This window comes from Pseudochaenichthys georgianus, chromosome 16 (genome assembly GCF_902827115.2).
Source record: "Pseudochaenichthys georgianus chromosome 16, fPseGeo1.2, whole genome shotgun sequence".
Taxonomy (NCBI): domain Eukaryota; kingdom Metazoa; phylum Chordata; class Actinopteri; order Perciformes; family Channichthyidae; genus Pseudochaenichthys; species Pseudochaenichthys georgianus.
Window position 1 is genome coordinate 42499921 of NC_047518.2, and position 16298 is coordinate 42516218.

The 16298-nt window shown below is 48.5% G+C and overlaps 1 protein-coding gene across 2 annotated transcripts in view; it reads right to left on the reverse strand.

The window, feature by feature from the left end:
- Window positions 1-16298, reverse strand: part of ptpn23a (protein tyrosine phosphatase, non-receptor type 23, a) — a 30459-nt gene continuing 14161 nt past the window's right edge. For both annotated transcript variants that reach the window (XM_034102341.2, XM_034102340.2), the window contains exons 16-25: window positions 15853-16170; window positions 15120-15274; window positions 13709-14040; window positions 12249-13138; window positions 5924-7461; window positions 5524-5708; window positions 5283-5387; window positions 3416-3554; window positions 2220-2327; window positions 1-1147 (exon numbers count right to left, since the gene is read on the reverse strand). In XM_034102341.2, the coding sequence (XP_033958232.1) occupies window positions 602-1147; window positions 2220-2327; window positions 3416-3554; window positions 5283-5387; window positions 5524-5708; window positions 5924-7461; window positions 12249-13138; window positions 13709-14040; window positions 15120-15274; window positions 15853-16170 (4316 nt within the window). In that variant the 3' untranslated portion in view covers window positions 1-601. The remainder of the gene's footprint in view (window positions 1148-2219; window positions 2328-3415; window positions 3555-5282; window positions 5388-5523; window positions 5709-5923; window positions 7462-12248; window positions 13139-13708; window positions 14041-15119; window positions 15275-15852; window positions 16171-16298) is intronic.

Below are 16298 nucleotides of genomic sequence, written 5' to 3' on the forward strand. Positions count from 1 at the left end.
TCTTGTCTACTGGATTTATTTCATTTTCCTTTACAATAATGAATGATTAGTTTGTGAAATTTACCAGAAGGACATTGGGAATAGTCTAACTTTATTTATTAAGATATTTACAGTGTTACAGAGGAAGAAAAGAACGAATAAACTTGTTAAGACGTGCTGATTTGTGTGACCACTGATTGAGTTCAAGGTGTTTTCAAGGTCGCTCCACCCAGCTCCTATGACCTCCACGCATCCATTATTCCAGTTAAACGATCGCAGCCAAACACCAAATGAAAGTGGAGTGCATGCGGGGTTTTTCCTCTTCTTTTTGGGCCCAGATGTGGGAGTGCACAACATCCATACAGACGAATAAAAAGCAGCAAAGAGCGACAGAAGGAAAACAGACGAGTGCATCGTGATCTGCTCCCAGAAGCCACCGGTGATGAAAGGAAAGTGTGTTTGTGTTTCAAACTTCACGACTGAACCCTCGCCGTCCGCCCCCACCAGGCACGTCATGGTCAACTCTGCTAAAATGTCCCAGGATTCAGTGTGTTTTTCTACTTAAAAAGCAGGATTACAAAGCGCTACAGGCCTGGTGTTAAGGTGGAAACAGGCTCTGCTCTCAGGGCTTCCCGAGGCTCCACAGGGGGTCCAGGCTGCCGAGGGGGTCGTCTCCTTCCTCCCCCCGGGGGGTCCCATGGATCCCCTGACCCTCTGCCGGCTGCAGGAAGCTCTGCTTGGTCACCCGCTGCTTCCCTTTGCCCCCGCCCTCCATGGAGAAGGCCTCGGGGGTCATGGCGGCCAGGAGCTCCAGGGAGGAAGGAGCCGGAGCAGAGGAGGCTGGAGGAGGAGGAGGAGGAGGAGGGCTGACGCTGGGGGAGGCAGGTGGTGAGGAGGGGGCGTCCAGGCCGTTAGGGGGTGGAGAGTGAGTGGGCGAGGTGAGAGGAGGGCTCAAAGAGGAGGGGGGCTCTGTGGGGGGGGCCTGGACGTCACTCAGAGAGTCGAAAGCGGGGCCAACGTGCTCCTCCACACCGCAGGGGGCCTCCAATGAGGGGTCTGTGGCGCTGGGGGGGCGGATGCTGAGTTTGGCGATGGTGGCCTGGATGGAGCTGATGGGCATGTCCCCGCCGAGGACAATGTCCTGCTGGGACTCCTGTCTGGAGTAAGGCTGCAGAGAGCAGGGGGAAAAGAGAACACATTCGGATGAATTGTATCGGGATCCAATCCAACTTTATGTATACAGCACATTTGAAAACAACAGAGTTGACCAAAGTGCATCAATACATATAAAAAAAGCAGCATAAAAACATTTAGACAAAACCGATAGGACAAAAAGAAACTAATGTAAAAGCACGATACAATAAAACCATACTTATAGCCACAGACTGAAACCCCTCATACACGATGTAAAAACATTTTAAAACACAGATGTAGAAAACGCAGACTGACACGAGGGCTGCAAAAGCAGAACAAGTGGGTTTTTAGGGATAATAGCTCAGCCTGATTTATATTGAAGCTCCCTAAATAGCTAATACTAATGACCTTCATGTATCACTAATGACTACGCTGCTCTGACAGCTCTACTGACAATGGAAGCAGTACCTCGACTGGCCACAACTCGTAGATTTCCTTTGGAACAACCATGTGAGCAAAATGTGAAATAATACAACATTATAACTAAGATCATTCATAAACAGTTTGGGGGGAGAATAAGAGGAGAGCGTTCACAAGAGGGATACTACTCTACTGACTTCAAAGGTGAGTTAAACAATTACTGAAGAGTCTGACGACCCAGATTACCAAATCAATGAATTTAAACATTTTTCGTTCGTCAAGTTGGGGTTTATTTGACCAGTTGTTAAAATACGCATGTCTATATATAAGCAATGTAGTACAAGTAGTAGTTATTCCATTTTTAAATATAGTTTTAAGTACCAGGTTTATGGTACCTGGAGTTTATCATATAACATAACCAGCCTAAACGTCACTGTTTTTAATCTGTTTACTTTATTATATATGTTGTTTTGTATCGACCATTTGACTCTGTAGCACTTTGAGTTGTGTTTACTCAAATGAAAAGTGCGCTTATAAATCAAATCGATTATTATTATTATATTCAAATCAGACAAAACAGCTTTCAGAACAGGCCTTTTCATTGATCTATTACATTCATAGTGCTACGTTCACAAGGGAGTTCATGAATATAAAGACAAGAAAACAGGAAGTATTGCGAGTCAGACCTTGGCCCGGCTGCAGGTGGGGGTGGGGGTGGGGGTGGTGATGCCGTGTCTCTGCAGGACCTGCTCCACGTGCTTCAGCACCGCCTCGTAGCAGAACTTCAGGTGGAGCTACAGACGGGAGCAACGAGAGCATTCAAATCAAATGTCATATCTGAAAGTCCACTCCGTCAAGGACTTTGTGATTAGCGTGTGTGTGTGTGTGTGTGTGTGTGTGTGTGTGTGTGTGTGTGTGTGTGTGTGTGTCCTGCTGTTTTAAACATGAACTGTTACAATAAGAATGTTATATTTTATATTGTTGCATCGACTCAGTTGTCTTGTGTCTTATCTGTGGGAGAGGAACCGTTCTTTATTTTATTTTAATAAAATGTGTCTATTAAGCTGATAAAACGTTATATTTGGCTGCATGTACCTTTAAAGTTCTTAACCAATCATCTGAGGGGAATTTCTTGTTGTTTGTTTTTAACTTGGGATGTGTCATTTTGTGTTGTATAAGTGCTATATAAATAAAGCTTTGTTCAGGGTATGTGCAGGAATCCTGAAGTCAGATGTAAGACCTTTTAAGACCTTCTTTAAGACCCTTTCCATACATGTTAAGACCTCATCACCACTTGGAGTTCTAACCGGTTACCTTGGCGACACACTTTACCTCACATTGACTATATACAGTATTGATTGTCCTTCCTCCTTATCTTCCAACCATTTGGACGCAAACTTGCATTTCCACATAACGATGTTGCTTAGCAACCGGCGTAAACGGACCTTCGCGCTATCAAGCAGGGAGCGTGCGATGTCCTGTTCAGATGACGTCAAACCCAACGGGATGCCGTAAATAAACTACAGAATCACACTACACACCTACGCCATGACTACATTCAGGCGGACGGTAGAACACAACCTCTTTGGACACTTTATATACTTATTGAAAACAAGCTGCAACATTTAATACCTTGGAAAATGCCGTTTAATAGCCTTCATTTTCGCTAAATTGATTTATCAACTTTAATACTTTTTAAGACCCCGCGGACCCCCTGTCATTATTATTATTGCTACAATGCACCATATGCATCAGAAAGGTGTGTGTGTGTGTGTGTGTGTGTGTGTGTGTGTGTGTGTGTGTGTGTGTGTGTGTGTGTGTGTGTGTGTGTGTGTGTGTGTGTGTGTGTGTGTGTGTGTGTGTGTGTGTGTGTGTGTGTGACCTTCTCCTGCAGCATGTTCTTCCTCTGCTGCCTCATCTTCTTCACCAGCACAGGCAGGTCAGGGATCCCGTGGCCCGCCTCCAGCTCCTGCAGAGCGGCGTACAGCAGGCAGAAGGCGCCGGTGCGTCCCACCCCCGAGCTGAGAGACACAGACAGGCTGATAAGAAACACTCCTACTGACCCCCCTGAGGAGCTCAACTCCATGCACTGAGTACTGTTAATTGAACGTGTAAAAGACAATCACACTTTTTTTAATATTGTTTCAAGATGCCATTTATGATATACGGATACGCCATATCTTGTTGACATTGCTTGCTACAAATGACACTCGTACTTTCCTCCTAAACTGCTCTTGTATTGTTTCTTATTTCAATGTCATATACCTCTTATTGTTTATTTCTCTATACCTCTTTACCTTTGCTCTTACCGAGTGCTTCTGCAACAACCCAATATCCCCTCTAGGGTCTGTTTCTTTAACCCTTAGAGTGACCGGACCCTACACTCTTCCATAGGTGGGTCTAAAAGGACCCGTGTTAGAATAATGTGTGTTTTTATGCCATTTTGGTCAAGAAACATTTGTTGTATAATATTTAGTATTATATTTTGGTTCACATTAGAAATAGTTTATATTTAATTTTTCACTATTTAGAATTTTACATTTTGAAAAAAAACGTTTTGAACATATCGATGCAAAGATCTCCGCTATTCTGAGACCCTCACAGTATCCCAGTCCCCTTTCAAGACTCTTCTCCTCTTGTCTACTCATAGCCCCCCCCCCCATCAATCCGTGCCGGTTGATCAAGTTTGATAGTCCTATACCCCCCACCCTAACCTTCCCTTAGATTGTAAAGCGATTTTGAGTCCTTGAAAAGCCCTAAACAAATATAATGTATTATTATTATTATACTGACAGGTTTCAGATCCTGCTGTGTGAAATCATCTCCCTGAGAGGTGTCACGTGTGATGTAGTCTGTGTGGTCCACAGTGAATGTATTCCTGACAGCAACAGGTGATTAGAATCAAAGGATCCCATTTTTGACCCACTTAAGGAAGCTTGGGGTAGAAATACAAAATTTAAAATGTGAATGGCACGATATCCAAAACATATTGTTTGAGGAATAGCTGGAATATGAAATGATAAAAAAAAGTAATTACAAAGATACTTCAAGAAAACCACCTCACCGGGTCAAAAAAGACCCACTTAAAAAGACCCACTTACCCACTTACTTACCCACTAAGGGTTAACAGATTGTATTCAAATTGTGTATCTGTTGAGTTTTTTAAACTGTTGTTGTTTTAAGAAAAATCCTCATCATTTAGATCAGTGTTTCATACCAAGGACCACTTAACCAATAAAAAAACACTCGCGGACCACCTAACTCCACAAATATCCAAAAACACATCGTTTTTTACAAATCGCCTGAAAATGGTACAAACAAGTGGCAACATGTGTGATGAAGGTGTTTATCTGGGCTATATCATGCACTCAAAAGTGAAACTTAAGCTCGTTCCATTGCGGAGATATTCCTGCGAGAGTGCGGAAAACTTAAATGTATTTATTTATTTCAAATGTGAAATTGTACCAATATACTCACGGACCACTAGGGGGCGCTCACGGACCACACTTTGATAAGCACTGATTTAGATCAAAAATTCAAATGAGGCAATCTAAAAGTTAAATAAAAATGTATTAATGCTGTACAATATTTAAGTGTATATTATTTATATCACTAACAGCATCAAAAAGATAATTATAGTACCTGTGTTTTGTTTTCATTGTCACCAGCCAAAGCAGTTTCTAGAGTATCCAGCTACACTGAAGTTAAGTGTGTATTAAGTTAATAATATGTCCTAACACTCTTCTCACCTGCAGTGCACCACGACAGGTGTGTGTAGGGGCCTCTGGTGCAGGTAGTGTCCGTGAACGTCCTGGATGAAGCGCAGCAGGTTGCTCTTGCTTTCAGGAAGACCCCTGATGAGAAATATATCAAAACAATAAACCAACCAAGCAAAATAAGGTCGGAGACAAATACCAACATCTATTTCTACGACGGATCAGAGCCACGTGCTTTTTCCACAGACACTAGTTAATAAAAGGCGTCACTCACAGCTCGGGCCAGGAGGTGAACTGCAGATGGACGACGGTGCGCTTCAGGCTCTGGTCGCGGTACTGCAGGCTGATCATGCGCTCCACGTGAGTCGGAGCCATCTTCTGCGTGGTGAGGCTGAGCGTGATCGGCCCCTGAGCGACCTGCTGGCCCCGCTCCGTCGGGAAGTATCGCACGACCTTCCCCTGGTTAGAGAGAGAGAAGTGTTAAAACAGAAGCGACCGCAGGACAGATGTGAGCACATTGTATTTAAAGGGTTTATCGACGGGAGCTGCTTCTAAAAACAAACGTTGAAATAACACAGAAGTCATTTCTTTCCAAATGTTGCAACCCTATTGACATTTTCCTTTTGCAACGGCACAGCGTATTAATCACAGCGCAGACTAAATGAACTCGGGACCTTTTCCAGCTCCTGCTCTGAGACCAGCATGACGATCAGGGACACCTTCTGCTCGTACACCATCAGCCAGAAGTCTGCCGCGGTGCCGCTGAGCGGGGCCTGCGTGGCGATGAGGCGCGGGCAGTACGGAGACAGGTCCTCCACCAGGCTGGCGTTGATGTAGTCGTCCTTCCCCGACTGCAGCAATACGCGGTTCAGGTCGTAGGGCATCACATCCTGGTGACGGTTCTTCATGGTGTAGCAGCGGGCGATAGCGATGGAGCGTTGGCGCGCGTCCTTCTCCTGCTGGTCCTGGAGCTCTCTCCAGCGGGCGTCCAGCACCGACAGCCCCCCCTCGCTCTCTGAGGGCTGCTCCAGGGAGTCCACCTTGGCCCGGTAACGTTCCAGTTCACCGTGAAGACGGGCGACGCGCTCTGGAGCTTGGTAAGGGTCTCCCTGGATCAGGAGCACCGCCTGGGAGCTCTTCTTCCCGTCCTGGGGGTCAGCCTTGGTGGGCTGGAGCACGTTGGTGGGGGGCTTGGTGCCTCCGGGAATGCTCTCAGGGCTCGAAGAGAGAAGGTCGTCCGTGCTTGAGTTCTGGCGCTGAAACAGAGAGGTGGAGGGAGAGGCAGTGGAGGGGGAGGGGAGGGTGGGAGGAGCTCCCGGGGTGGGGGCTGGTGTGGGTCTCTGCTGGGGGTTCAGACTCAGAGAGGTAGGACCTGGGGAGGGAGATGGGGAGGGGGAAGGAGATGGGGAAGGAGGGACATTGTTGGGAGGCTGAGGCACTGAAGGGCCTCCAGGAGTGGGCTGCATCATGTGTTGGGCGGGGGGCACGTGTGGACCCATGGCAGGCGGTTGCTGGGGGGCACTCGGGGGTACATTAGGTCCTGCAGCTGGGGGGTACATAGGAGAGGGCTGCGGGTGAATCATGGGAGCCTGAGGTTGTTGGGGGGCGGCATGCTGGGGGGCCAGAGGCTGCTGAGGCATCATCGGAGACCCTCCAGGGTAGCACATCCCCCCAGGATGAGGGGGCGGAGCCTGACCGGGCATCTGCATGGGCTGCTGGGGCATGTTTGTGATTGGAGGCTGTCCGGGGTGGTGGTGAGGGGGCATCTGTGGCATGGGGCCCCTCGGCATGTGGACCATATGAGGCTGTGAGGCTGGAGGCATCTGTGGCCGCATGTTGGGGTGAAGGGGCTGGTTACCGGGGGGCATGTAGTGCTGGGAGACCGGGGGCATTTGCTGATTTGTGGGGGGCATTTGCACTCTGGGACCGCCTGGTATGTGCATTTGTGGGTGGGGAGGGATCTGCTGCTGTTGGGGCATCATGTGTGGGTGAGGAAGTCCAGGGGGCATCTGTTGGTGTTGGTGTTGGTGGGGCATGTAGGGCTGGGATGTAGGAGGTGCAGGCTGAGAAGAGGGGGGTATGTGTTGAGGAACAGTTTGAGGGGGCCTTGGCATCATGTGAGGATGCTGCTGGGGGAGGTAGCCTTGGGGGGGCTGGTAGCCCTGGGGTATCTGGGGCTGGTAGCCATTTTGCTGATGTGGCTGCAGCTGACCTGGGAAGAGAGATGAAACCGTGTTAACAATTCAGATCACATTCGGAGTGACCAAAACGATCAGCAGCATTAAAGGTGGGGTAGGTCATTTTGGAGAAACCAGCTGGAGTGCGCTGGGATTTGGAAAATCTGCCACTTCCTCACAGAGCCCCTCCTCCAACACACACGAACGCGCACATGACCAATGAGGGCACGAGATAAGTTTGTGCACAGATGGAAAGCTGACAGGCAGGTAGGCCATCCAGTTACTTTAGCCGGGCCGGCGATAAATCGTGCAGCCCGACAACGTGTAGTGCAGAGCTGTTCAATTCGCGGGCCAGAGTGCCTTTATTCCAGAGAGGATGTTACATTGGGGACGACATTGCGTGAAAACTTCGGCGGGCTCGGGTTTCGAACCCGCCTACTAGCTACTGTAGAGACAACTCGCCTACTAGCTACTGTAGAGACAACTCGCCTACTAGCTACTGTAGAGACAACTCGCCTACTAGCTACTGTAGAGACAACTCGCCTACTAGCTACTGTAGAGACAACTCGCCTACTAGCTACTGTAGAGACAACTCGCCTACTAGCTACTGTAGAGACAACCCACCTGCTAGCTACTGTAGAGACAACCCACCTGCTAGCTACTGTAGAGACAACCCGCCTGCTAGCTACTGTAGAGACAACCCACCTGCTAGCTACTGTAGAGACAACCCACCTGCTAGCTACTGTAGTGACAACCCGCCTGCTAGCTACTGTAGAGACAACCCACCTACTAGCTACTGTAGTGACAACCCGCCTGCTAGCTACTGTAGAGACAACCCACCTACTAGCTACTGTAGTGACAACCCGCCTGCTAGCTACTGTAGAGACAACCCACCTGCTAGCTACTGTAGAGACAACCCACCTGCTAGCTACTGTAGAGACAACCCACCTGCTAGCTACTGTAGTGACAACCCGCCTGCTAGCTACTGTAGAGACAACCCACCTACTAGCTACTGTAGTGACAACCCGCCTGCTAGCTACTGTAGAGACAACCCACCTGCTAGCTACTGTAGTGACAACCCGCCTGCTAGCTACTGTAGAGACAACCCGCCTGCTAGCTACTGTAGAGACAACCCACCTACTAGCTACTGTAGTGACAACCCACCTGCTAGCTACTGTAGTGACAACCCGCCTGCTAGCTACTGTAGAGACAACCCACCTACTAGCTACTGTAGAGACAACCCACCTACTAGCTACTGTAGTGACAACCCACCTGCTAGCTACTGTAGTGACAACCCACCTACTAGCTACTGTAGTGACAACCCGCCTGCTAGCTACTGTAGAGACAACCCACCTACTAGCTACTGTAGAGACAACCCACCTACTAGCTACTGTAGAGACAACCCACCTACTAGCTACTGTAGAGACAACCCACCTACTAGCTACTGTAGAGACAACCCACCTACTAGCTACTGTAGAGACAACCCACCTACTAGCTACTGTAGAGACAACCCACCTACTAGCTACTGTAGAGACAACCCACCTACTAGCTACTGTAGAGACAACCCACCTACTAGCTACTGTAGAGACAACCCACCTACTAGCTACTGTAGAGACAACCCACCTGCTAGCTACTGTAGAGACAACCCACCTACTAGCTACTGTAGAGACAACCCACCTACTGGCTACTGTAGAGACAACCCACCTACTAGCTACTGTAGAGACAACCCACCTGCTAGCTACTGTAGTGACAACCCACCTACTAGCTACTGTAGAGACAACCCACCTACTAGCTACTGTAGAGACAACCCACCTACTAGCTACTGTAGAGACAACCCACCTACTAGCTACTGTAGAGACAACCCACCTGCTAGCTACTGTAGTGACAACCCGCCTGCTAGCTACTGTAGAGACAACCCACCTGCTAGCTACTGTAGTGACAACCCGCCTGCTAGCTACTGTAGAGACAACCCACCTACTAGCTACTGTAGTGACAACCCACCTGCTAGCTACTGTAGTGACAACCCACCTACTAGCTACTGTAGAGACAACCCACCTGCTAGCTACTGTAGTGACAACCCACCTACTAGCTACTGTAGAGACAACCCACCTACTAGCTACTGTAGTGACAACCCACCTACTAGCTACTGTAGAGACAACCCACCTGCTAGCTACTGTAGTGACAACCCACCTACTAGCTACTGTAGTGACAACCCACCTGCTAGCTACTGTAGTGACAACCCACCTACTAGCTACTGTAGTGACAACCCGCCTGCTAGCTACTGTAGAGACAACCCACCTACTAGCTACTGTAGAGACAACCCACCTACTAGCTACTGTAGAGACAACCCACCTACTAGCTACTGTAGAGACAACCCACCTGCTAGCTACTGTAGAGACAACCCACCTGCTAGCTACTGTAGAGACAACCCACCTGCTAGCTACTATAGTGACAACCCACCTACTAGCTACTGTAGTGACAACCCACCTGCTAGCTACTGTAGTGACAACCCACCTACTAGCTACTGTAGTGACAACCCACCTACTAGCTACTGTAGTGACAACCCACCTACTAGCTACTGTAGTGACAACCCACCTGCTAGCTACTATAGTGACAACCCACCTACTAGCTACTGTAGTGACAACCCACCTACTAGCTACTGTAGTGACAACCCACCTACTAGCTACTGTAGTGACAACCCACCTGCTAGCTACTGTAGTGACAACCCACCTGCTAGCTACTGTAGTGACAACCCACCTGCTAGCTACTGTAGTGACAACCCACCTACTAGCTACTGTAGTGACAACCCACCTACTAGCTACTGTAGTGACAACCCACCTGCTAGCTACTGTAGTGACAACCCACCTGCTAGCTACTGTAGTGACAACCCACCTGCTAGCTACTGTAGTGACAACCCACCTACTAGCTACTGTAGTGACAACCCACCTACTAGCTACTGTAGTGACAACCCACCTACTAGCTACTGTAGTGACAACCCACCTGCTAGCTACTGTAGTGACAACCCACCTACTAGCTACTGTAGTGACAACCCACCTGCTAGCTACTGTAGAGACAACCCACCTACTAGCTACTGTAGTGACAACCCACCTACTAGCTACTGTAGAGACAACTCACCTACTAGCTACTGTAGAGACAACCCACCTACTAGCTACTGTAGTGACAACCCACCTACTAGCTACTGTAGAGACAACTCACCTACTAGCTACTGTAGTGACAACCCACCTACTAGCTACTGTAGTGACAACTCACCTACTAGCTACTGTAGTGACAACTCACCTACTAGCTACTGTAGTGACAACCCACCTACTAGCTACTGTAGTGACAACCCACCTACTAGCTACTGTAGTGACAACCCACCTACTAGCTACTGTAGTGACAACCCACCTACTAGCTACTGTAGTGACAACCCACCTACTAGCTACTGTAGTGACAACCCACCTACTAGCTACTGTAGAGACAACCCACCTACTAGCTACTGTAGTGACAACCCACCTACTAGCTACTGTAGTGACAACCCACCTACTAGCTACTGTAGAGACAACTCACCTACTAGCTACTGTAGTGACAACCCACCTACTAGCTACTGTAGTGACAACCCACCTACTAGCTACTGTAGAGACAACTCACCTACTAGCTACTGTAGTGACAACCCACCTACTAGCTACTGTAGAGACAACCCACCTACTAGCTACTGTAGTGACAACCCACCTACTAGCTACTGTAGAGACAACTCACCTGCTAGCTACTGTAGTGACAACCCACCTACTAGCTACTGTAGTGACAACCCACCTACTAGCTACTGTAGAGACAACTCACCTACTAGCTACTGTAGTGACAACCCACCTACTAGCTACTGTAGTGACAACCCACCTACTAGCTACTGTAGAGACAACTCACCTACTAGCTACTGTAGAGACAACCCACCTACTAGCTACTGTAGTGACAACTCACCTACTAGCTACTGTAGTGACAACTCACCTACTAGCTACTGTAGTGACAACTCACCTACTAGCTACTGTAGTGACAACTCACCTACTAGCTACTGTAGTGACAACTCACCTACTAGCTACTGTAGTGACAACCCACCTACTAGCTACTGTAGTGACAACTCACCTACTAGCTACTGTAGTGACAACCCACCTACTAGCTACTGTAGTGACAACCCACCTACTAGCTACTGTAGTGACAACCCACCTACTAGCTACTGTAGTGACAACCCACCTACTAGCTACTGTAGTGACAACCCACCTACTAGCTACTGTAGTGACAACCCACCTACTAGCTACTGTAGTGACAACCCACCTACTAGCTACTGTAGAGACAACCCACCTGCTAGCTACTGTAGAGACAACCCACCTGCTAGCTACTGTAGAGACAACCCACCTGCTAGCTACTGTAGTGACAACCCACCTACTAGCTACTGTAGTGACAACCCGCCTACTAGCTACTGTAGAGACAACTCACCTACTAGCTACTGTAGTGACAACCCACCTACTAGCTACTGTAGTGACAACCCACCTGCTAGCTACTGTAGTGACAACCCGCCTATTAGCACGTTAGAAAGACCAACCAGGACATGTTTCCCCATATAATAGTCTGAAAAGATAAAAAGAAACATCCGGAGCGCTGTGAGCTTTCTCCATGTTTAAACAGATGCAAAACAAACCAAAATATGAATGTGTTTTGGAAACAGTTTACTCATGTTGAGGCTTGAGAAAAATAATCTTTAGGTTTTTTTTGTGTGGTAATCAAACACGTTTTAAATGATTGAAACTACCATGGTTCACCGTAACATCCCTACCTGGAAACGCCTGCTGGTAGTGTGGAGGAACGCCAGGCTGGGGGGGCATGTATCCGTGCTGGTACCCCTGCTGAGCCTGCATATGAGGGTGGGGTCCAGGAACAGGTCCCGGCCCGGGCTGGTACCCCTGAGGCAGCGGCTGCCCCATGGCCTGAGGGTACGGCTGCTTCTGCTGGGGTTGTTGTTGGGGTTGTTGGGTGTGGGGATGTTGGGGGTGGGGATGTTGGGGTTGGGGATGTTGGGGGTGGGGATGTTGGGGTTGGGGGGCGCCATGAATGGGCATTCCTGGTCGAGCCATAAACTGGGGATACCCCCCCATCTGTGGAGGGACAGCGTAGCCAGTGGAGGCTGCAGGGTGGCCAGGGTGGTGCGGGGTATGTGCGTAGCTGGGGATGGGGGCCTGGATGCTGTCCACTGTGGTGGTGGAGGGTCTGACCGGGGCGGGGGCTACCAGGCCGGGCTGTGGGGCGTGAGGGTGGGGCGGGCGATAACCTGGTAACTGAGGAGGCATCTGAGGAGCCATGTAAGGGAGGGGGCCACGGGGGAGCTGTGGCGCTAACCCAGAAGTAGGAAACTGTGCTATCCGGGCCAGCAGCTCGGGGGGGGGCAGGTTAGCGGGGAAGTGCGGTCCAGGCCAGGGGAGGGAGCCTGGACCCAGGTGAGCTCCGGGGGGGCGGTAGTGTTCGTGCCCGGGGGGGAGGGAAGGGATGTCCGGAGGGAGGCTGCGCAGCTCCTCAGGGAGGTCGCCCCCCAGAGCCAAGATGGCGGCGCTCAGCTGGGCCAGCTCTGGGTCGTCCAGGCTGGAGCAGGCGGAGTCCCCGTCTGAAGACCTCGCCTGCAGGGAGGGCTTTGCTGCTGTGGGCCGGGCAGGGGGCTTCTTCTGGGTCTCTCTGAGGGGGGGGCGGGAGACAAACATTTTATAATTTAGGCGATGATACATTTCTCCGTCCCTTCTCCTGAAAAACAACTGGCAGAACAGCTCCAGCAGCTTGGAATGATTAAATATATATATGCCATTAATAACTGTGCAATGTATACCTGGCTGCTACATCTTCAGAACTGTGACAGGACATGTATTTTGTAAATTGTAATTAAAAAAAGTTAGCTAACATTAAGCTGTATTTGGCTCTTTTCTGATTCACCGGTTGGGATTAGATGCATTCCACCAATCACACTATTATTAATAGAGCGTTCACTGTGTATTATAGCTTTACAACTAATCTATATTTTTCATTGTACATAAAGATATTGCCCATACATTTATTGTTGATAACTAATCAATTCATATTTGAAACTCTAATTAAAACATTGTTTATTTACACATATTGTTACTATCTATCTATCTATCTATCTATCTACCTACCTACCTACCTACCTACCTACCTGTCTATCTACCTACACTGTAGCTATGTACGAATGACAACAAAAGCCTTGAAACTTGAAACTAAAGTTATCCTCACTTCTCCAGGAGGGGCCTCCTCTCCTCGGCCCGGGTCTGAGCCAGGGTCTTGGCTCTCTCCAGTAGACGGGATGCTTTGTCCTCCAGGTCCTCGTAGAACTCCTTCCCCTCCTGAGACTTCTTCATCAGGTCCTCGTAGGCCTCGTAGGACCCCACCAGCCCCTGCACCGTGCCGTTCCACTGCTGCTCCGTCTGGCTGAGCCCCTTCCTCACCGAGGCGTACTGCACGTTGGCCTCCGTCAGCGCCTTCAGGATGTTCTCCTGCGCCGCCAGGTTCTGATCCAGGTACACCTTCACCTGCTCGTACTTCTTCAGCTGATCCTCGAATGTACGCTGCAAGGACACGGGTCAGTTAGACGTCTCAGATATTTCACTGCTGTATAGAAAGGTTCGAAGCTTCATTCAATAGTTAAAATAGAATTCTAAATCAAATCATTGGAATTTCTGCACAGTCACAATCTTGTTATTCCGTTTAACACTAAAACCGCCAGAGGTCGCTGAATACCTAAAACCGCCAACGGGTCAAATGTACCCGCTATTGATTTTCAAGGTACAATTCTTTTATTTATCATACAGAACAGCGAGTTTTGATCGCACAGGGATGAAGCTTGTACCAATAGAATCTGTGGACTCTCAGCTTTTCATATGATATAGTTTGTGCAGATAGCATGAAGTATAAAATATCGCTACCAGTGCTGATTTAAACGCTTGGTGTTAGACTTGTGTTTTGTTTAGGTACAAATCTCTCTATATCTCAATCTATCTCTCTAACCGCAGTAGACAAAAGGCGTTGCTATAGCAACACGTCATGTTTACTCTGCATTTTCTATGAGGTAAATGGCGGATATAGCTATAAATGGAAAAAATGTTGGCGATTTTTTTCAATCTGACTTCATATTGACCATTTTTAACAACAGAGGGTGCTTCATAACACACTTTCAGGAAAAGTCACGGACTGGGAGACTTGAATATTTTATTGAAAAAAAGTTACATACAATCAAAAAACAGCTGCGGGTAAAATTGACACGTTGGCGGTTCTAGTGTTAAAGCAGGTATTTCTGCACTGTTTCTAATAAGGATGTTTTTGTATTATACTATTTGTAGAATTAGATTCCAATGGTGGCTGCATAGGAATGTTTACGATCAGTACTTTTCCTTTTTACGCGTTTTGAAATGCGTAACTTAATTTGAAACCTGAGTAAAAGCTTTGGATGTCATTTTTTAAATTCAGTCCAGCCCTACATATGTTATAAAAGCAATTCTGTACTTCAGCCAAAAACGTACCCACTTAAAACCCACTGAATAATGCAATGTAAGCATGCCTTGAATCAGTTTGGTTTAGTTGAACTCTTTTACTTATTTAAGTTCAGCACGTGTTGTGTAAGCTTCAGGGACCACGTGCAGCTGCGTACCCTCATGTCGGCCCTCTCCGTGGTGACCAGGGTGGAGGTGATGTCGTCCTGCTGGATGAGGTCTCGGAGCTGCTTCTCCAGGGAGCCTCTCTGCTCCCTCATCTCATGCACCTTCCCCAGGATCCGCTTCATGCACTGCAGCCCCGCCACTTCCTCTGTGTGCGCACACACACACACACACACACACACACACACACACACACACACACACACACACACACACACACACACACACACACACACACACACACACACACACACACACACACACACACACACACACACACACACACACACACACACACACACACACACACACACACCACACACACACACACACACACACACACAGACACACACACACACACACACACACACACACACACACACACACACACACACACACACACACACACACACACACACACACTTAAGTGCGACTAATACATCTAGAACTTCATCAGCATTGTAAACGTCATCTTAAGACCTAAAAACTATTTTCCAGCTCTTCTAGAAGAAATCAAAAGGTAAAATAATGTATGAAACAATTTATTAGTGGACAAAAACTTAAAACAAAAGGGTAACTATTTAGTAACACTTAAGCCTAGAAATAATTGTTTGCATTTTTACATTACAATACATTTAGTTTAGTACGTTTAGTTTTTGGTTGATAAAAAACAACATTCTGCAAAATCAGACGTCCATGAACCCTTAGCATCAAACCCCCCCTCACCTTCGCTGAGCTGGGGCCGGGGCAGGGCCTCCTTCAGGCTCTCCAGGGGCCCCCCCAGCAGGCGCAGGTTGCTGATGTGCAGGTTCATGGCTCTGTGGAGCTCCGTGTTGGTGAAGCTGGCCTTCTCGTGAGCCTCCATGTATTTCTCCAGGTCCCTGCGGATGTCCCCCAGAGCCTGGGCCTGCGCTGGGGGGTGCAGCTCGCCTGCAGCGGGGCCCCCGGCCTCCTGAAGGGCCCGCTGACCCGCCTCGTCATCCTCCAGCACGTCTCTGATCTCCTTCAGGGAGGACTCCACATCGGTGAAGACGCCAGAGAGCCCTGCAGAGGCAAGGAATGTGACGGGTGTTTAACACTTAAACATCTCAAGCGTGTTTGTCTAAGGATATGTTCCAGGTCGAAGCAATGCCCCTCAATCAGTGTTTCTCAAACCTTTTCATACCAAGGAC